This window comes from Lissotriton helveticus, chromosome 6 (assembly GCF_964261635.1).
Source record: "Lissotriton helveticus chromosome 6, aLisHel1.1, whole genome shotgun sequence".
NCBI lineage: Eukaryota > Metazoa > Chordata > Amphibia > Caudata > Salamandridae > Lissotriton > Lissotriton helveticus.
Window position 1 is genome coordinate 1,934,461,491 of NC_136067.1, and position 20,579 is coordinate 1,934,482,069.

At 41.6% G+C, this 20,579-nt stretch overlaps 1 protein-coding gene across 1 annotated transcript in view; it reads right to left on the minus strand.

Moving 5' to 3' along the window:
* Window positions 1-18,797, minus strand: part of DNAJC27 (DnaJ heat shock protein family (Hsp40) member C27) — an 83,992-nt gene extending 65,195 nt beyond the window's left edge. The window contains exon 1 of the mRNA XM_078649933.1: window positions 18,525-18,797. Within this exon, the coding sequence (XP_078506059.1) occupies window positions 18,525-18,611 (87 nt within the window). The 5' untranslated portion in view covers window positions 18,612-18,797. The remainder of the gene's footprint in view (window positions 1-18,524) is intronic.
* Between the last annotated feature and the right edge of the window lie 1,782 nt (window positions 18,798-20,579).

The following is a 20,579-nucleotide window of genomic DNA, read 5'->3' on the forward strand; positions in this document are numbered from 1 at the left end:
TGTTTGTTTTTAGTGATATGTATTGGCTTTAGGGAAAAGGAGGGAAACATAATTAATGACAGGAAAGCTTATCCGGTTTCCCTGGCCAGACTTTGAAAATGAGTTTCTAAGAAAGAGAGTAGCATTCTCCATTGTCATTTTTATATTTAGACTTGTTAACAAAAGTGGAAAAATTATTTTAAAAACCACCCAAGATTGATCTGTAGCTATTCAAACCACTACTCTGTTTTAAAGAACACAGATCTAGAATCTCTATGGTACACATGAACAGAGGCCTTTGCAGTAACTATTGAACAAGTACCATTACTTGATGCTTTCAAAATTTCTAAGTACATACAGAGGGACAGACGGTGGCTAATACAAGTTAAACGCTAAAAACAACCACCAAACTAAGCTAGTCAACAAATTCTCCTACCCGGGCAATGACTTACTCATCAGCTCCATCTTTGCACCACAAGGTTCCTGCTCATACTGCCCTTCATAAAACGAGATTTACTCACTGATCTGTAGATCTATGTCCAAAGTGTCCCCCCAGCAGATGAGTACAAGGAATAAGACCTGCTTCCTAAAGGGTTCCAGTACTAAGACTTGAGGTTTCTCTTACCGTTCACCCACACGAAACGTGCGAGAGAGCTCGAGCTAGAAAAGAACATGGCCTTCTGTTCATTCAGAAAGGAAAAAAACACCAAAGATACCTTTAAATCTTGTTGCATTTGCTATGCGTTCAAGAATGAGGTCAGATGTCAGCCTATTTATGTCTTCTCACAAATTGCTTCTTATTGTATCTTGGAGATTGGTGTTTACGTTTCTTTCTCTAACTGCAAAGTTAGAGTATTTTGTTAAGTGAACTGTCTAACAATCGAGCAGGGTACACAACATTTAAATATCTTGTAACTGAACTGCACACATATTTCAAAATACATTTCAGTAGACAGATTAGTATTTTTTTGTCACTGTGAAGTGAGATGGAAATGCTTTACTTGGGGATGTCAAAATAATAAATATTTGCTGTAACCAGATTCCGAACATTGTTTGTATTATATCTAGTTTTATCAATAAAACTGAATGACAGTGAGAAGTTGTGTGCCATTTCAAAGCAACATTTCTGTCTGAAAATAGCAGTGCATTACACTTCAAGCTTTAGTACGAGCTTTATTAAAAGTGAGAGTTTTTAAACATGTTCCGAGAAACATTCCTAAACCCACTCTGATTACAATGCTATTAGTGAACTAAAAGGCAGGTCAGGGGTCATATGTACCCTAATATGTGAGCTAGATTTTTAAAATACATGGAGCAGAAGTCTCCATGTATTATTAAATAAATCTAAATACTTTTTGTACAGCAGTCATATTGAACTTACATATTTGAAGGTGGTCTCCCACGTGAAAAAGATTAAAAAGGCGACTCATTGAAATAAAATATTTTGCCTAGGACCACGCAATTTTCGAAGAGCTTATGGGTCAAGCGCATTACAGTTAGGTCAAGAAGATTATGCAGAACATTAGATCTGCAGGCCTGGAAACATTTTTCAGATTATTCAAGGCTTGCACGAGCACTGTCTCGCTGGTGTCTGGATTGCAGACTTCTGGTCCCGGTTCAGCCTGAATGTCATCGTTCTCCTGCTGCTCGAGGTCCCCTTTGGGTCTTCTTGCAGCATTCCCTCTTTTCGTCGGCCCTCAGTGGGGCGTCTTCGGGGCAGTTCCCTCTTCTGTCCAACGAGGAGGTTCCGGGTGGTGCGATGAAAACAGTCTATATTCTCTTTTTGTACCTGATCTCTCCTCAACTTACTGTTTGTCCTTTCCTTACGACTACCAACACTTTCTCTCACTTACTTTTGCCCCTAAGCCCTCTCCCTTTTCTCTTTCCTTTTCAGGCACAGCGTCACTGCTGGAGACCGGAATACGGCATCAAGAATCCAGACGCCCATTTATGTCCACTGCCTCCCTGCCACACAGTGCTTGTAGGCTGCTGTGAATTTACCGTCTTCATATTGGACGGGGTAACATGTATTACTTATTCACACTTTCAGCAGGGATCTGGATTTGTGCGGATCTCTAACCCGCTATCCAGCATTAGCGCGGTCTTTTTCCGTCCATCTTCATGTAGCAGCTTCCAGGCGGTCATGTCCAGATTGCAATCGTGTAGTGTCCAGTTTGTCAGTGTGACACACTTCATGCTGTCGTGTTTCCCTGCCCTCAGCTTTGTCACAAGGTTGCAGAACGTCAATCGCAGATTACTGTAGAGAGCACAGGAATCTCTCCAAGTTCTTGGGTTCATTAAACTCCTTATAATTCCAAACTATAGCAGGCAGCATAGGGATGAGTTCTAGAAGGCTATGTCTTATGTACTATTTCTGTAGCTGTGGCGGCCTTGCCAAGAATTTCCTGAGTTTTAACAGGGGTGTGGAATTTAATAAAATATATTCTTGTCCATAGGACAGGTAGCTTCATAAATATACTTGTCATGTACAAAATCCACTTGTCCCTTTGGTGCTTTCATGTAGTGCACCGTCAAAAATTGGCAGCACTCATTATATAAGAGCTCGGATAATAGCCTCTCTGGTTATGTCAGGCTCATAGTATAGAAGGATTTGAATACTAGTGATTTCCTTATTTTGCCTCTTTTCTGCAGATCTACCCATTCATCCTTTCATTCACCCACTGATATCTAGCATTTCACCTTTAAATTGGCTTCCATGCATTCTTTCATCAGCCTTTCACCATTCGAATGAATGAATGATGTTTATTGATTGATTATTTTAAATCTTTGCAAAGAGTGAATGCATAGTACAAACATTTCAATTACGGTAATACAGTGAAAAGAAATTGATTTAAATTTTTTTTTAAAAAGAAACAATAAACTTTTAAAATAATACACGTGGATTATAAAACTGTTTTAAGTTTGTTGTTTCATATGTTTACAAATTTAATATAGAAAAATATGAACAGTATGACAGTTAATGTTATAAAAATTCAAGTTTTTTCCATGCAAATGCTAAGAATTTTGAGAAGGCAGAGTTCATGAGTATATCGTCTGGGCAAAGACACTGGAGTAATGCTTGTCTACAAGTCCTTGTTGCCCTTTCATTGAATAACCTTTTTAACAGTGTTAATCTTTCATTTTTTAATTCTGGACAGAGGCACAATAGGTGTATAATGTTTTCTTCTCCTGTGTTACACAACAGACATGATATGTTATTTTCGAGTTTTTTCCATGGTAGTGCATGAGATTCTCCGGGTAATATTCCGAATCGTGCTTTCATGAATATGTTTTTATATTTCCAAGTCCAGGCTGTATTCAAATATTGTTGAGGGCTCTTTTTTTGTAACCATTTATTATGGACCAAGCATGTTTCCTTTTAACCAGGGACTCTGTCACTTACCAACGATAGGAGATCGGTTGTCTTGTTCACAATTTTTTAAAAAGATTCCTGAGGAATAGTAGTCATCCAAATCCCCTTTAGCCCAAGTTCATCCAAAGCCTTCTCAAGATATTTCCAAAAAGATGATTTGTTATTTCCCTCTATTTCTTTCCATAAAAGCTGTGAGATTAAATTCTCCTTGTCATTTTTTACTCTGTTCCATACTTTAATAATGTTACCCATTCAAGCATATAGTTGGTTGTTCAAGCGAAATTCCAGTCTAATGTGGGATTGTGCAGCATTTTTAGGTAAGAAATAAGGGCTCTGAAAGTTTTTGAGATTTCTTTGTTTATTGTTATTGCTTCTTTTCCATTTAATGTCTCACTACCGTAGGTTAGGGAAGGTAACAATTTTGCAGATATGACTTTGAGTAGAGGTTGGTGGGTTAAATTACTGGTGGACTTTTTTATAATCCCAAATGCACCTGTTAGGGAGTTCGCTTTCCTTGCGATATCCAATTTCTGAGGTTTAAAATTACCATTATCATCAAAAACCACTCCCAGGTATCTATAGGTTTTAATATGCTCAAGTTTTTCTTTTCCTAAGAACCATTTTGTGTTGTACTTCCTTCTTAAGTTTTTTGAGACGACCATAACTTTGGATTTTGATTCGTTTATTACCATTTTGTTTTCTATTGCGTACTCCTGTATACATGTCATTAACCTTTGCAAACCTACCTTTGTTCTACTTAAGAGGATGACATCGTATGCATATAGCAGATTTGATATGTGTTTATCTGCAAGCTTAGGCGGGTGTGCATTTATGTTGTTCAAGGCTCCAGTTAGATCAGTTAAAAACAGATTAAATAATAAAGGTGCCAATACACAGCCTTGCTTCACTCCCCCTAGCGTTGGTATTTTCTCAGTTAATGACCTGCCGTTCCCAATACGAACTCTGGCCCAAGTTTTTGTATACAGAAGACTGATCAGATTTATTAAAGGTGGGGGGATCCCTTGTACATGTAACTTTTCCCATAATAAATCTCTGTTGACACAGTCAAAAGCTGATTTAAACTCAACAAAACATAAGAATAATGACTCATTGTTAGAAAATGCTTTTTCAATTAAAATTGATAGTGCCAGGAGATTGGAGGACGTACCAAGTCCTTTAATGAAGCTGGTTTGGTTTAGCGGGAGAATGCTATTCCTCTTTACCCAATCGGATAAGATTGTTAGCAGATGGGATGTAAATAATTTTGTATCGGTGTCCTGTAGCGTTATTAAACGATAGTTTTCCGGAAGCGCCCAATCTCCTTTTTTAAATATCGGGGATATTAAAGAACCTCTCCAGCTTTCCGGTATCTCCCCTTTACTAACTACTTCTTTAAAGACCTTTACAAAAAGTTCCTTTCACCATTCTGTTTGTCAATTCATCCATCCACCCATCCAAATCTACCTATCCATCCCCAAACATATCCATCCATATCAGCCATCTGTCCATTCTTTCCCTCACCCATTCTTCTGCTCATCCATCAATTTACCCTTTCACTCTTCCATCCTTTTACTTACTGATCCATCCACCCCTGCAATCCATCTATCTTTTCACCCTTTCCTTCATCAACACATCCATCGTCCATCCACCATCCATCCTTTCACTCATTCATCCATCTAGGAAGCCACACTTACACTCATACTCACTCATCTATCTACCCTTTCACCCACACATCCATCCTTTCACTCACTCTCCCTTACACGTTAATTATGGGCCTTTGTCTGCCGAGCTGCAGACAGAAGAGGCTCATCAAGAGCTCCACCCCCACTGTAGCTGCTAAAGTGAGTGGTTCACGATGCCCTTGGGGCCCAATTTATCCTTCCAGCTCCAAATCTATCATTCAAACTCATCCATCCCTCCTTCCTCCCATTCATACATCCATCCTTTCGCTCATCTATCCATCCACTTTCACCCCTCCATCCACCCTTTCACTCATATCCATCCACTCTTTCACTCATCCCTCCATCTAGCCATCATTTTGCTCTTCCATCTTTCACCCCTCCATCCTCCTTTCCACTCCTATCCATCACCCTTTTACTCATCCCTCCATCCATCATTTTGCTCTTCCTTCTTTCACTCATATCCATCCTCCTTTTCACTCATCCATCCACCGTTTCACTCAACTATCCACCCATCAGTCTATCCAGCCTTCCACCCATCAATCTATCCATCCTTCTACCCAATCTATCCATCCTTCCACCCATCTATCCATCCGTCCATCTATCCATCCGTCCACCCATCTATCCATCCATCCATCCACCCAGCCATCCGCCCACCCAGCCATCAATCCACCCAACCATCCACTCCATCAGCCATCCACCAACTCAATCAGCCATTCATCCACTCTCTCTCATCCATCAATCCACCCTTTTATTCAACCATCCATCCTTTCACTCATCCATCCACTTTCACCCCATCTATTCACTCACCATTTCACTCATCCATCAAATCTTTTACTCATCCATCCTTTCACTCATCAATCCACTTTCACCCCATCCATCAATTAATTCACCCTTGCACTCATCCATCCATCCGTTCTTTCACTCATCCATTCTTACATACATCCTTTCACTCATTCATCCATGTATATATCCATCCACCATTTCATGTTAATTAAGAACCTATGTCTGGACCTGCAGAAAGAAGAGGCCCATTAATAACTCCACAGCTGCTGTAGATGCTACAGCGGCGTGTTAAGATGCCCCTGGTGAACACACACAGTGAGATGAGAGACCCAGTGAAAGGAGAGAAATGAGGGTGCGCCTGAGGATTGCATCAATTCCCCATGGGCAAACTTATTAACTTTAATGTTAGCCCTGGATGCGGTAAAATATGAGAGGCCAAGGGGAGCGGGTCAGGGTAGTCAGAGGGGGCAGCAGAGGGGGGTGGGGTGGGATTAGCAAGTACAGGCACCGAGTGAAACAAGGTGTACAGTCAAAGCAAAGTGTAAAGGAGGTTTGTGCAGGGGCTGCATGAGAAGGGAACGCATGAGCTTTATTGTAGGCCCCGGGGGCGAGGGTGAGGAGGGATCTTGTGGCCGATTTGAGGCTCAAGGGTGAGGGCACAGAATAAAAGGCAGGAGGGTCACAAGGTTAAAGTCAGAGCAGGAGCCATGAGGCCCTTAAGGCAGCCTCTTACATTCCAGTGATGTCTGTGTTCTGGAGCTGTGCTTCAAGAAAATGAAAGGACCAGGGGAGGGTCTGGAAGCCAAACAAGAGCCTCGGGGAGAAAGCAAAAGACTGTCTACTTGTCCTTTGGACACATTAGAAATTAAAACCTCTTGCCCTTGTAAGAAATCTAGATGTCTCGGGCGTCGGGAGATAGGAATTCCCCACCCCTGCAGTTTTGTGTTGGAATCTAGCCTAAGGAAACATACTATTATGGGCCTGTGTTATTCTTGATTTGCAGTACATCTAGATTTTAGGAGATGAGTCTGTTGGAATGTTTCAACAGTTAGCTTTGTAATGGCTGGTATAAAGGATGCCAGCCATTATAGAATGTTGTCTTGTTCTTTGCCTTCTGGGGTTTTAAAGAGTCTTAGATTACTTTGCCTACTTGTGCCTTTAAGGTCATCGGTCTTCTTATGCAAGTTCTACAATTTCTGTCCCTAATCAGGTGCCCGGTTATACTGGTCTATGTGGTCCTCCATAGCCTCTGGTTTCCTTTCCTTCACATCTAGCTTGGCCAGAATGATAGCCATTTTCATTACAATTTTTACTTCAGGTGCCTTATCAGAAGTAGTGGCTCTCACAGACTTTATGACTGTCAGATCTCTCATTCGTATGTCTAAAGCTATGTTACTAGTTTTGATTGGTGGCTGGGTCCTTTTTTTTTTTTGAGTTTTATATAGCGCGAACTAGAACCGAACCGAATCAGTTATCAGAGCGCTTTACATAGCACCAGTTACGTTACATGAGGACACACTTTCATTTTTTAGGCACGGGGAGATTAAGTGATTTGCCCAGAATCACAGGGGGTTTTTGGCGTCGTTACCGAGACTCGAACCCAGATCCCCAGGTCCGAGGTCGAGCGCCTTAGCCGTTAGGCCAACCCCTCTCCCCAACCCCAACCCCTCTCCTTGTTTACACTTTACTGCTTCTGTGAACAGGAGAGGTCTTGAATGTTTTAACTTAGACATGCGACATACTCATTTGGGATAACACGCTGTTCTCTGAAATGGCCTGCCTGCATACTTTCAGAAGCACAACACCACTGTTCCATTGCCTCCGCCCACTCTACTACTTCTCCCACATCTTCTTCCATAGGGCCTTCAGCCCCTTGCGGTCTATAACACCTTAATACATTAATTTTAATATTTGTAATGGGCCTGGCAGCTGCCATTTGCTGCCGGGCCACTACACAGTACAAGAAACACTCCTTTGCTGTTAAATTTACATTTTTTGATCTACAAATCCATCTTTGATCGATAAATAAACAATGGGGCTCACATCATTTCTTAGGCATGTGCATGCGTGGTGACGAATGGAAGCGCCTACATGATCACACAGGTGTGCGTTTAAGAAATGAGAGTGGTCAGTACTGTCTTTTTTCCCTGTATTTGCTTATTACCAATGTGGTGCCACAATAGCAAAAAAGGATTGGCAAAGCTTGGTGCACAGACATAATATCAACTCCAAAATATCGTCTGGACAGAATATCGAGTTTTAAATATCGTTTGGAGAAAATATCGACTAGACAGAATATCGACAGCCAAAATATCGTTTTTAAGGTAAGTGAAGTAATATCGACTGTAAATAATATAGACAGTGAAAATATCCAAGTATATAATCTAGATAGTAAAAAATATAGTTTTTTAAATAATATTTAATTATTTATAGTGTGTTTATGTTATAATATGTGTGAAAAGTGTCAATTTTTTTTATTTTTTTTTTTAATTAATTATTTTTTTAATTATTGTGTAATTTAATTCTGTAGCGGGTTGTGGGTTTATAGGGGAACAGGGTGGGAAGTAATTTAATTATAATTAATTAAATATGTAAATTTATTAATTGGTAGTAATAATTAATTAATTGGTAATTAAATAATATATGTTAATTATTTAAAATTTAATTGGTAATTAATTTTATTTAATTGATTAATTGCTAATTATGTCAATTAAAATAATTTATTTTCTCTAGCGGGTTGTGGGTTTATAGGGGAATAGGGTGGGAAGTAATTTAATTATAATTAATTAAATATGTAAATTTATTAATTGGTAGTAATAATTAATTAATTGGTAATTAAATAATATATGTTAATTATTTAAAATTTAATTGGTAATTAATTTTATTTAATTGATTAATTGCTAATTATGTCAATTAAAATAATGTATTTTCTCTAGCGGGTTGTGGGTTTATAGGGGAATAGGGTGGGAAGTAATTTAATTATAATTAATTAAATATGTTAATTTAATAATTGGTAGTAATATTTAATTAATTGTTAATTAAAAAATGTTTGTTAATTAATTAAAATGTAATTGGTAATTAATTTTATTTAATTGATTAATTGCTAATTATGTTAAATGAAAGGGGTATTTTTAGGGTTCAGGGTCAGTTTTTAGTTTTTGGGTAAAGGGGTATTTTTAGGGTTCAGGGTCAGTTTTCAGTTTTTGGGTAAAGGGGTATTTTTAGGGTTCAGGGTCAGTTTTCAGTTTTTGGGTAAAGGGGTATTTTTAGGGTTCAGGGTCAGTTTTTAGTTTTTGGGTAAAGGGGTATTTTTAGGGTTCAGGGTCAGTTTTCAGTTTTTGGGTAAAGGGGTATTTTTAGGGTTCAGGGTCAGTTTTCAGTTTTTGGGTAAAGGGGTATTTTTAGGGTTCAGGGTCAGTTTTCAGTTTTTGGGTAAAGGGGTATTTTTAGGGTTCAGGGTCAGTTTTCAGTTTTTGGGTAAAGGGGTATTTTTAGGGTTCAGGGTCAGTTTTCAGTTTTTGGGTAAAGGGGTATTTTTAGGGTTCAGGGTCAGTTTTCAGTTTTTGGGTAAAGAGTTATTTTTAGGGTTCAGGGTCAGTTTTTAGTTTTTGGGTAAAGGGGTATTTTTAGGGTTCAGGGTCAGTTTTGGGTTTTTGGGGTACATATACAATATTGCCTATTATTTAATTAAATGTTGTTACTATATATATATGTTTTAAGAAATATGATTAAAAATATATATATTTTTTTACTTTCATTAAATATTTAATTATTAAAAGTTATTTTAAGTATTGTTAATTATATTTTAGTAATTAATTTTTTATATTAATGTAATTAAACATTGTTTTTAGTAAAGTCGATATTTTTTACAACGATATTTTTGTAAACGATATTTTGTAGTCGATATTTTTGTACTTACCTGTTTGTACATACAAACTCGATATTTTTGTAGTAGATATTTTCACCTCGATATTTTGGGTACTCGATATTGTGGTAGTCGATATTCTTTCAGTGATCCGCAAAGCTTATAGATCACAAAGGCGAGCCCTATTGGCTTAGCTAATGCTTATTTATATTTAGTCAAAACCCCTTTATTTTAGTATGCTCCTTAGCTTTCATGATGGAGGTTCTCAGGTCTTCTTGACTTATAGCTACAATAGTTATGTTGTCAGCACACTGACGCTTATTGATGCAGCCATGCAAGCTCACTTCACAGAACTTGTGTGCCATTCACAACAGAAGTTCATACTTGCATAAAAGAGGAAGGTGGTAGCAAAAGAATGCAGTTACGCAATCATCCCTCTCACAAAGAACTGCTTCAGCATTGAGACCAAGTGTATGTTATCTTATGTCCATTTGCATATTGCACTCATCACCAGTGAGGGTATCCACATGCTTTGCATGTGTGTAGGTGTATAGTTCTCTGCATGTTTATTCGAGGAGCCAGGTCTTCAGCTTCTTGCGGAACCCAAGAATTGAGGAGGAGGCTCCGATATGTTGAGGGAAGTCGTTCCATTGTTTGGGTTCAAAGTAGCCACCTCCTGTCTTGCTTTTGTAGATGCAGGGTGTGTGTGACAGTGAGGCAGAGTGTAGCTGTCTGGAAGGATGGTGAATGTGTATGCAGCTTTTCAGGTATACTGGTCCTGTGTACAAACTTCATTTATATAAATAATATTGGTACAACATACACAATAGTTCAGGTTTCACTCTTACACACAGCAGATGAAATAGGGGCAGCAGCAGTGCAGACATAATTAACATAAAGAATAGACACAGCACAAGTAGTAGAAGTGCAGTTTCAATCGCAAGGGTGGGTTGAAGTGGATGACAGATGTGGGAGTGGCACAAATTTGAGAGTTTGGAACCACATAATGCTTCATATTCGACCTATGTCTGGCTTGATTACTTTATGGGCACACCACAGATACTGCCGAGAAGACATCACTTAAGCAATGGAGTTACAGCCCTGTCCGATTTGTCTATTATGATAACACTACAGCACCTGCACACACCTTAACCTAGCTGCATATGGAGATAACACAAGGCAGCAACTTAATGTCCTTAATATGGCTGGGCTTTCGTATTGTAAAGGTGGGAATTGTGCCAGTAAATTAATGGCAAGGTACAGAAGAGGACCGTAGAGCAAATTAACAATGATCAGGGGTACATGAGGAAAAACAGATCACTGAAGCCTTCTGTTATGTTATGTTGTGTTAATTCATTTGTAAAGCGCATCTGTTACCCGAAGGTGTCCTGGGGCTATCTGCTATCTCTACCGGAAAATGGATTACTGCATCAAAGAGAGGGTCTAAAACAACCAGGTTTTAAGCATTTTTCTGAAAGGGAGTAATTCAGTACAGCTCCTCAGATGAACGGGGAGCTGGTTCCAAAGTCTTGCTGCACCTACCACAAAGCTCTTACCACCCCACCGAGCCTTTTTCACTGGTGGTACTCTTGCTAATTTATGAGCTGATGAGCGCAGGGTTCTAGATGGTAAAAACCATTGAAATTGGTCCTGAAGATAGTGAGGACCCTGATTATGAAGTGACCTGAAGACAAGGCACAATGATTTGAAATGTACCCGTTGTCTCACCGGTAACCAATGAAGTTTACAAATCTCACTAGAGATGGGGGGAAATTTAGGCAGGCCGGAAATTAGCCTGGCAGCTGTATTCTGTCTGTCCTACGCAGGCCTATACACCACTGAATCCCTACCAACAACTCATATACAATCTTACTTAACTCCCTCAGATCCACGCTATCAAAAGATATTGCTCTAGAGGAGGTTAGCTCAAGGATAGCTAAACTATGCACTGGCAAGGTCCCGGCTCACATGGCTTTACTTTACTCTTTTATGTCATTCTGCCCCCTTTGAGCGCCACTCCAGTAACATCTATATAATTATTTCGCCCTGAAAGGCTTCCTCATAAGTACTATGCGTGAGGGGGTCATCACAGTGATACATAAACCTGATAAATACCTGGTGCAGTGCACGTCCTATAGGCCCATATCTCTCCTCAACATACATGCTAAGATTATCATGGGTCTACTGACACACCAGCATGGACCCTATGTGCAGGGGTTATTAGCTCGGGATCAAACCAGATTTATCCCAGACAAAGGATGTAGTGTTAATACTAAAGAAATATTACAAATCCGGGACAAAACTGCCAACTCTAATAATAGTAAAGACATTTTCTCCATTGTACAGAGTTTCTTATCGCCCTGTGCCGCACAACCTCGGTTGCCCTCCTCTGGAAAATGGTGTGAAGAGCTATCCTCCTTTTTTATCGAGAAAATTGAAAAAATTCAGGATGGTCTGATTACTGTCTGTCATGACCACACGACCCCACCGGTATTGTTTTCCTTGCCTGCGCTTAAACCCGCTGGTCTGTTTGAGGTTTTCGCTCTGTCGGCAGAAGCAGAAATCCTGGTAACACTAAGGTCTATGAAGTCGGGGTCCCCAACGGATCCCTGTCCGGCCCGAGTGCTTGGAGGAGTGGCTGAGACGGTATGTGGGGAGGTCACTCAGATAGTTAATCTCTCCTTCTCTACTGCGACTGTCCCATCTTGTTGGAAGCAGGCTAAGTTATTGCCGCTCCTAAAAAAACCCGGGATGGATCCAGCCGCCCCATCAAGCTACCGGCCTATCTCTTTGCTGCCGGTGTTGGCTAAAATTTGCGAAAAATTGGTGTTTCGCCAACTGGACAATTTTGTTGAGACCTCTAATGCCTTACATCCGGCCCAATCGGGGTTTCGGGCAGCCTACAGCACCGAAACAGCGCTGGTTGAGGTGTCGGAGGCTATTCGGGAGTGCCTGGACGGAGGCGGCAGGCGGTTCTGATTCTGTTGGATCTCTCTGCCGCCTTCGACACGGTTCCCCACGGGCTTCTTCTTCCCACCAGACTGTCTGCCATTGGCATTACTGGCGAGGCCCTAGACTGGCTGACGTAATTTTTAAACAATCGGACTCAGCAGGTCTGGATGCCACCGCATGCGTCCTCGCCGAGAAAACTCTCTACTGGAGTCCCGCAGGGGTCTACACTCAGCCCCTTGCTTTTTAATGTTTATCTTACCCCTCTGATCTATCTGGCTGAGCATTTGGGGGCAAAAATAATTGCATACGCTGACGATACCCAACTTTTGTTTACCTGGCCAGGTGACAATTTGGATACGTCAGCTGTTCAGCTCTGCCTCTCTTCTGTTTTCCGCTGGCTCGCACTTGCACAGTTAAAGTGCAATGAGGAAAAGTCTGAAGTCCTCTTTTTTGGAACCTTCCCCAGCAACTTTAGAGATCATTTATGGCCACCTGATATTCCCTGCCCCAAATCTATGGGAGGCCCGGCTAAGAACCTGGGTGTTTGGTTCGGAGATAATTTAAAATTTGAGGACCATATTAAAAAACTTACAGGCATCTGTTTTGGCACCCTGAAAACCCTGGGCAGATTCTTTCCTCTACTTCCAAGGGAAGCCAAAGAGACAGTGGCGCGCACCCTCATTCTATCTAGGCTCGATTATGCCAATGCTTTGTTCTGTGGCCTTCCATCCTACCGGATTAAACGAGTCCAGGTGGTTCAGAATGCGGTAGCTAGACTCCTCTTTAATATTCCTAGGAGCTCTAGCGTCCGCTCCCACCTGCGCAATCTTCATTGGCTCCGGGTGGCACAGCGCATTCTGTTTAAATCGCTGGTCCTCTCTTTCAGAGCGACGCATGAGTTGGGGCCAATGTACCTGAGAAAGCGCTTCTCTATGTATGTCCCTAACCACTGCCTCAGATCAGCCAATCAGTGTAGGATGGCCCTTCCTAGATTCAAGTATGCTAGGTTGAGGGGTCAGTCTATATCTGTTACTGCAGCTAGAGCCTGGAATGCACTCCCCTTTTGAATCCTTCCAGAAGGTAAAGACGCCACTTTACACCAGTCTGACTGACGACGCGGCCTCTTCGAAATAGTTCATCGATCGAACTGCCATACACGATACCTACTTTATCTGCATCAACCGTCATTGTATCCACGATTTAAAGCAGTATTGTCATCTGTGTATAAGTTTCATGAACTATAAACTGGCCCAGAATCCTCATCTACAAAGTCTCCACGTTTTCATCCAATAATATGGACAGCTTAATGCAATAACCACGCCGTCAAATGCACGCCACCTATCCCCATCACGCAGCCTTCTAAAAAACAGTACAAAAGAAACCTTTTCCTACTTTGCTGTTTTTTTCGATCACGCTGCACCAATTCATGCCGCTCTCCATCGACATCACAAAGGCTTTTGATCTGGTGCACTTGCCTTTTCTCCAGGGGGATAGACATAAATTGTCCATGGTCCCTTAATTCAAGACCTGGATATTGAGCAGTTATTTTTACCCCACGATACGAGTTAGGATCAATGGAGTGCTCTCCTTACATCTGGATGAGTATAGAAGTATGAAGCTGGGCTGCCTTTTACCTCCCCAACTCTTTGCCCTGTAAATGCAGTCTTTAGCAGAAGTCTGATGGAAAAATAATCTAATTTCAGGGATAAAACTAAGGATGCATGACCATAAGTTGGTCCGTTATGCAGACTATGTTATGATGTTAACCAATCCTCTGGGCCTCATTCCAGCCCTCGTGCAGAATTTAGAGACATATGGCCAATTGTCTGGATTTAAAATAAACACTCAGAAGTCATAGATTTTGGGCCTCAACACCCTACAGGAGACATGAAACACCCTTCCGAGGTTATTTCCCCTTACCTGGACGCAGCAATATGTACAGTACTTCGAGATCAAGGGGTATACCCCATAACTGGCACAACAGCCACACAGAACTATTATGATGTCTTAAACATGGCCGGTTAAGATTTAAAAAACTGGTAGATAGGCGGGTTGCCTTGGTTGGGTCAAATGAAAGCAATTAAGATGACACTTCTGCCCAGAAACAGAATGCAAACTATTTAGACAAGCAGGCAGATTGGCCAAATAAAGGGAAAACAAAGTAGACGTTAAGACACATCCCTGACAAAGCCCTTTGAAATTGGGATTTTCCATGAAAGGGTACCATTAATGTCTAACTCCACTCGTGCCCAATTATTACAATGTCATTCTTTAAACAAGAAGACACTTAGAAATGACCATCCCTGTCAATTTTTGTGTACGGCAGAGCAGAAATCAACAAAACAATAGAACCAGTTACCTTTTGTTTCTATTGCCTTTTGGTCCATTGCCCAAAGACTGAAACAATGATCTAAAGAGGAGTGCTCACCCTTAAACCCACCTTGTTCAATTGTGATAAAGCCATTATCCTCAATCTAGTCCTTCAGGTAAAAGAGGATTTGTTTAGCAAATATTTTGGCCCCTACATCAATTAAGATGACCTGACAAAAGTTTTTTGGATCATTTTTTCTTTAAAGATTGGCTTTATTGTAGTACCTTTCCAACCCTCTGGGAATTTCCCATTCTTCAAAAATCCATTAAAAGACAATATTATAGAAGTTGGCCCAGCAGTCTGAGTTGGATTTAACTTTTTGGAAGTGGTAAATATGATGTCAATGAATACCGTGATATGTGCAGGCCCAACAACACAATAATTGGAATTGCCATTGTTGGGCCTGCATATATCACGGTATTCATTGACAGCAGATTTACCACTTCCAAAAAGTTAAATCCAATTCAGACTGGTGAGTGCATTTATTGAAATGCAATGTCAATATGTGCCATCACCTCAGCCCATGCAACCGGGCTGATACTGACAGGAACAATATCAATGTATGCCATAAAATGTGCAAATGATAAAGTTGTTACCAGTAAAAGCGATGTCAATGTAAGTCATGATCAAGGAATGCATAACTATCTCAATATCGGTAAAAACAATACCAATTTACGCTGTGACAACTGTACACTAACTATTGAGAACGCCCCCGGAACTGAAAGTCTTCACCTTTTAGAGAGCACTATGGTGCAAGCTTCAGGCGCTCTGGCTCAACAAGGCAAGGGTGTGGCCCACCAATGATCGCCTCTCTGGGTAGGGCTCACCCCACAGTTCGTCAGCAGGAGATGGGTGCCGCCACTCCAAGCAGGGCCACTTTTGCATTAAATGGAGGCCGAGCCCCGAGACTCACCATGTGAATATGTGGAGCCTGCAGTGCTGTCGCCCTTCCTGTTGCAGGTCGGCCCCATTTCCCCTACGCGCCATCTCGGTCTTTGGTTCAAGCCTCAGGTTCTCTGGCTCAGTATGGCAGGGGTGGGGCCCTCTAGTGACCACCCCAGCAAGCAAGGCTCTCCCATTGATCAGTGGGCTGGAAACGAATGCATACACTCTGGGGTGGAGGGCCAGGGGGGATAGAGGGGCATTATATATAAATACAAATGCAGTGCAGATTATCCTATGGCTCGGGTCTGCAACCTTTTCTGTAATAAGAGCAACTTCTGATCAATGAAACTCAACCAGCACTACTAAGATTATTAAAGGGGTAATTGTGACATCAGACAAGATTATATAAGTGCCCACCACACGCAAGATCACTACTAGCGATCATGCTTGGTTGCTGCCAGCAGAAATGTAAACAACTACTTGTTAATATGGAATGCCTCTACATGCTTAATACATAACAGCCACAGCAGCAATAGCTTGGGCCCAAGGTTATAACATTTGTAAAAAGTCTCCGAAATGCCACATGATATATCACTCAAATTTCTGCATTAACTATATTTGGAAATTCAGCCATTTTTCTCCAAAGTTTATGTGTGGCATTTCATCTCCCCATGTGCGACACTTCAAGTGGCACTTTGAGAGTGAAAAGAACCAAACTGTTATGTCCAAGTAATCAGAGGCATTTAATATATTCGCCCACTTCTTTAATTGACTTAAAACAGTAATAGAGCTCCAAAAATGCTTATGCATTGTCACTAACCTAATTCCTTTTTCTTACATGCTTGCTTTGGAAACATTTGCTCATTGTAAGGTAAAGCTGTGGATGTAAAACAAAATAGGACCATAAGGAGTTCCTTTCCTATTTAACTGCCAGAAATAGCACCTTCTCCATTCTCATTGTGTGCTCTCTTTAGTTAGCATTGGCTTTTTAGCCAACATTACACTGCAATCTGGAATTTACTGTTCAACACTTAGGGGCTGATTATGATGGCAGTTAGAACGCCACCGACAGGCCGTATTTGGCGGTCCGACTGTCGACAGCCCTACAGTCCAAACACCGGATTACAATTCTGGCGGTCGGACCCACAGCATTTGGAGGGAAGATCGCCACCTCCGCCAGGATCACAGATCCTGACGGGCAGAGGTTGGGTCGTATCCCTGAATAGCGGCGGTGCCAAGCTAGGCACCACCGTGTGAATTTCGATATCCCTTTTCCACAGCCCTTTCATGGCATGAAGAGCGCCATGAAAAGGCTGTTGGAAAGGGATACTGGGGCCCCCAAACAGGTCCCCCATCCGATGTGGCCCCCCTGTAAAGTGTCCCTTGGGGCACATGTAGTGCCCTCACTCACCTCCATTCACTGTGTGTCACGCATAAAATGGTTCATGGCACATGGTCCATGGACGTGCAGGAGGTGCTCTGTACCAAGCTGGCTCCTGCTGCGCCCCTTTCCCTTGGCCCTCAGCACAAGCCGCCGTGATACGGAGCACTTTCCGACCACCAGCACGACGGTCATATCGAAATGCGGTGGTCAAAGCACCTCCTGCTTGTTGAGCGGGGTCCTGATCGCCGCAATAGCGAGCGGTGGTCCGACCGACCGCCATCAAAATCAGCCCCTAGAGACTCAGGGAGAAAAGGTGGATTGGCTTTTGTGGCTGCATTAATATTTTCTTACCAAAAATGCTCCGCAAAAGTCAAAGTGTGGGCCAAAAAATGCACTGTTCCCAACATTTATTTGTCAGAAATCTCTGGCAGTTCCAGGCAGCGGCAAAAGTCTTACCACACTGCATTTCCACACGTCTCTTGAGAAGAAAGTACTCTGTATGTATGGGTGGGCCTAAAGTTCTTGGAACGTAGACCATTAAAGAGGTCGCTATGAGGGATGTTGAGGAAGAATGTGAGTTGCTGTCTTGCATTAGTTGTTCTTTGATACAAATGAGATATATGCAAAAACTATTAGGGCCATTTAACTGCCAGCGATAAAATGTCACTCGATATGTCACACGCCATGAAAAATTCACACATACCACATCTCAAATTTATATATGTCATACATGTACAAACTGAAAACTGGGCAGTCCTTGCTGTGGCTTCTCGCATGCGGTTTGGTCCCTCAGTGCCCTTCCATTATTGGTGCTTTGCAGCATTTTTTAAGATCTACTTACACTTTCTAGTTGCTCAAATAGGCGTCATTTCTGATATTTATATGTTTCCCTCATCTTCATTGCTTACTTTTGCTCACAAGAAAGTGTCACTCATAGTGATTGAATGCCACTTGTAATTACACTGAAATTATGAAAGTCACACATAAGCAGTCTAAAACCTTGGCAGCTATGCCTCCTGGCTGTCATATACTGCTAGGGGCCCACGGCCCCTACAGACCTTGGTAGCCTTTTATCCCTCCTGTTACCTGCCAAAAGAACATGCATTGGGCCTCACTAAAAGGGGCGGGAATTACGTGACACGCCCCACTGTTGCCTTGGAGATTACACGCATGCGCGAATCACAGTATTTGACAACTGTTCGCTGCCATCGATTAAATATATTCCCACCCCCAAAAGCCCTTTTACTCACCTTTCCCACCTCCGCGTTGCCCATGCTTATCACTTTGATGCGCAGGGACTTCTTGATCTCTTTCCGCTTCTGTATGTTGGTATCCATGACAACTACGATGACCAGCTGTTCAAACTTCTTCTGGGCAGTTCTTCAGCTGATGCTGAAATCTGTTGTCCTTTTCTAATCCTTTCAGAAGGTATTTAATCCAGAAATTACGGGGAACGGGGCCAGCGCTTGTTGTAGCCCCTAGGTGCTTACAACCAATCACGTAGGTGGAAACAAGGCCCTTTTGTGATTGGGAGGTCGAGCGACAGGTGACCTCAGATTGGCTAGGACATTTGCAGGTTTTCATTGGCTGTGGAACCTCTTACCCTGTAGCGTGAGTTAGAATTGGTTACGGAAACCTTTGCCAGTCATTCATTGGCTGAGGTATTCAGGCGACCACTCGTGCTCAGTAGTTCTGGTCGTTAGTGGATTCCATGTCTTGGGGGAGCTGTTGTATTATACGTTCTCTTCGTCTCGGTGACCGGGTCCCACGGTCTGACGTGGCCGTATCACTCCGTTTACCTACGCGTTTGCCCCACAGTCGTCAGATCTGCGAAACCGTCGGAGGGCGGAGAGTAACCCACCCGTACTAGCCTCTGCCTTCCTATTGCCTCCGTTAGTTCTGTGCTGCTGACCGTTAGTTCAGTACTGTTTCTACGCCACTTTATTTATTTCTTTGATGCGTTTTTATTTAGCGCGGACTTTAGCCGAAGGTGTCAGAGCGCTTCACAATAGGAACAGTAAAGATACATGAGAAGAAAATTACAAGCGGGCATGTTAAAATTACAAGTGGGCATGTTAAAATTACAAGTGGGCATGTAAGCAAACGTTAGGTTACATGAGGCAATAGTGCATGTATCCAGAGCAAACAAAATACAAGAGGTAGCAAACGGTACGTTACAAGAGGAAAAAGTGACGTGTGCATGTTACAAAAGCGTACAAGTACAAGTAGAGATTTAATACTGCTATAAATGCAAGACACTATGAACAAACGTTACGTACCATGAGACAATTGTGCATGTATCGAAAGCAAACAAAATACAAGAGGTAGCAAACTACGTTACAAGAGGAAAAGTGCAGTGTGCATGTTACAAAAGAGTACAAAATACAAGTAGAAGTATAATACTGCAATAAATGACAGACACTCAAACCACAAGAACACATTGGGAAGGCACTTCTATAGTCATGGAGAATAGAATTTCCTTTAATGGAAGGTGTTCCTTCAGATAATAGAGAGGGCCTGAATTGCAAAATAATTTATTTTGTATAGCACACCCTCTTTTGTGCCTGTCAAATTGCTGCAACTGTAATGCCGTCTGTTGCTGAACGACTTGTATTTCAAATTCAATGTTTGTTAAGAATTGTTAGCGTAAAACGATATTCAGAATCTGAACAGGCATTTTACTTTTTGCTTCTCCAGCACCCATAGTAACTTAATAAAGCATGATGTTTTAGTGTTTTCGCTTGCAGTATTGGTGCAGTGCATCGGTAGGCTCTTACAACTGAATACAGCCCACTGCTTAAAATAGGGATCTCCTATGTCAACAAGGAGAGTTAAGGCTGTTAGCGGCCAAAGATGATCGTGTACCCTCCCGTGCGTGCGTTCAGTCTGAGAAACGGGAGCAAATGCCATGTACTGAAAAGTATTTTCTAAAATAGCTAATTCACTGTTTCCTCCTGCATTAGTCTGCTGAAGTATCAATGTACAAAAGGTCGAAGAGATCAAGAACTAATCAATTTAGTATTTATTACATTTTTAGAGGCCCACAGGCAACCAGCAAGGAGCGGGCTGACAAGTGTGAGAAAGGTGAAGAAATGTCCAACATTCCATGACGTGTCCTATATACAAAGGGACGATTCTAAGTGACATCTTAATGTAAAAACAAGTATGGTTGAAATTGTGTGAAAGCAAACATTACATTAAACTTTATTGTACTTTGAAGAACAAGTATAACATCTCCCTTTTTTTTGCAATAAGAAAGTGTTAAATGGGTCCTTCATAAACGAAACACGCAGAAAGAGGTTGCT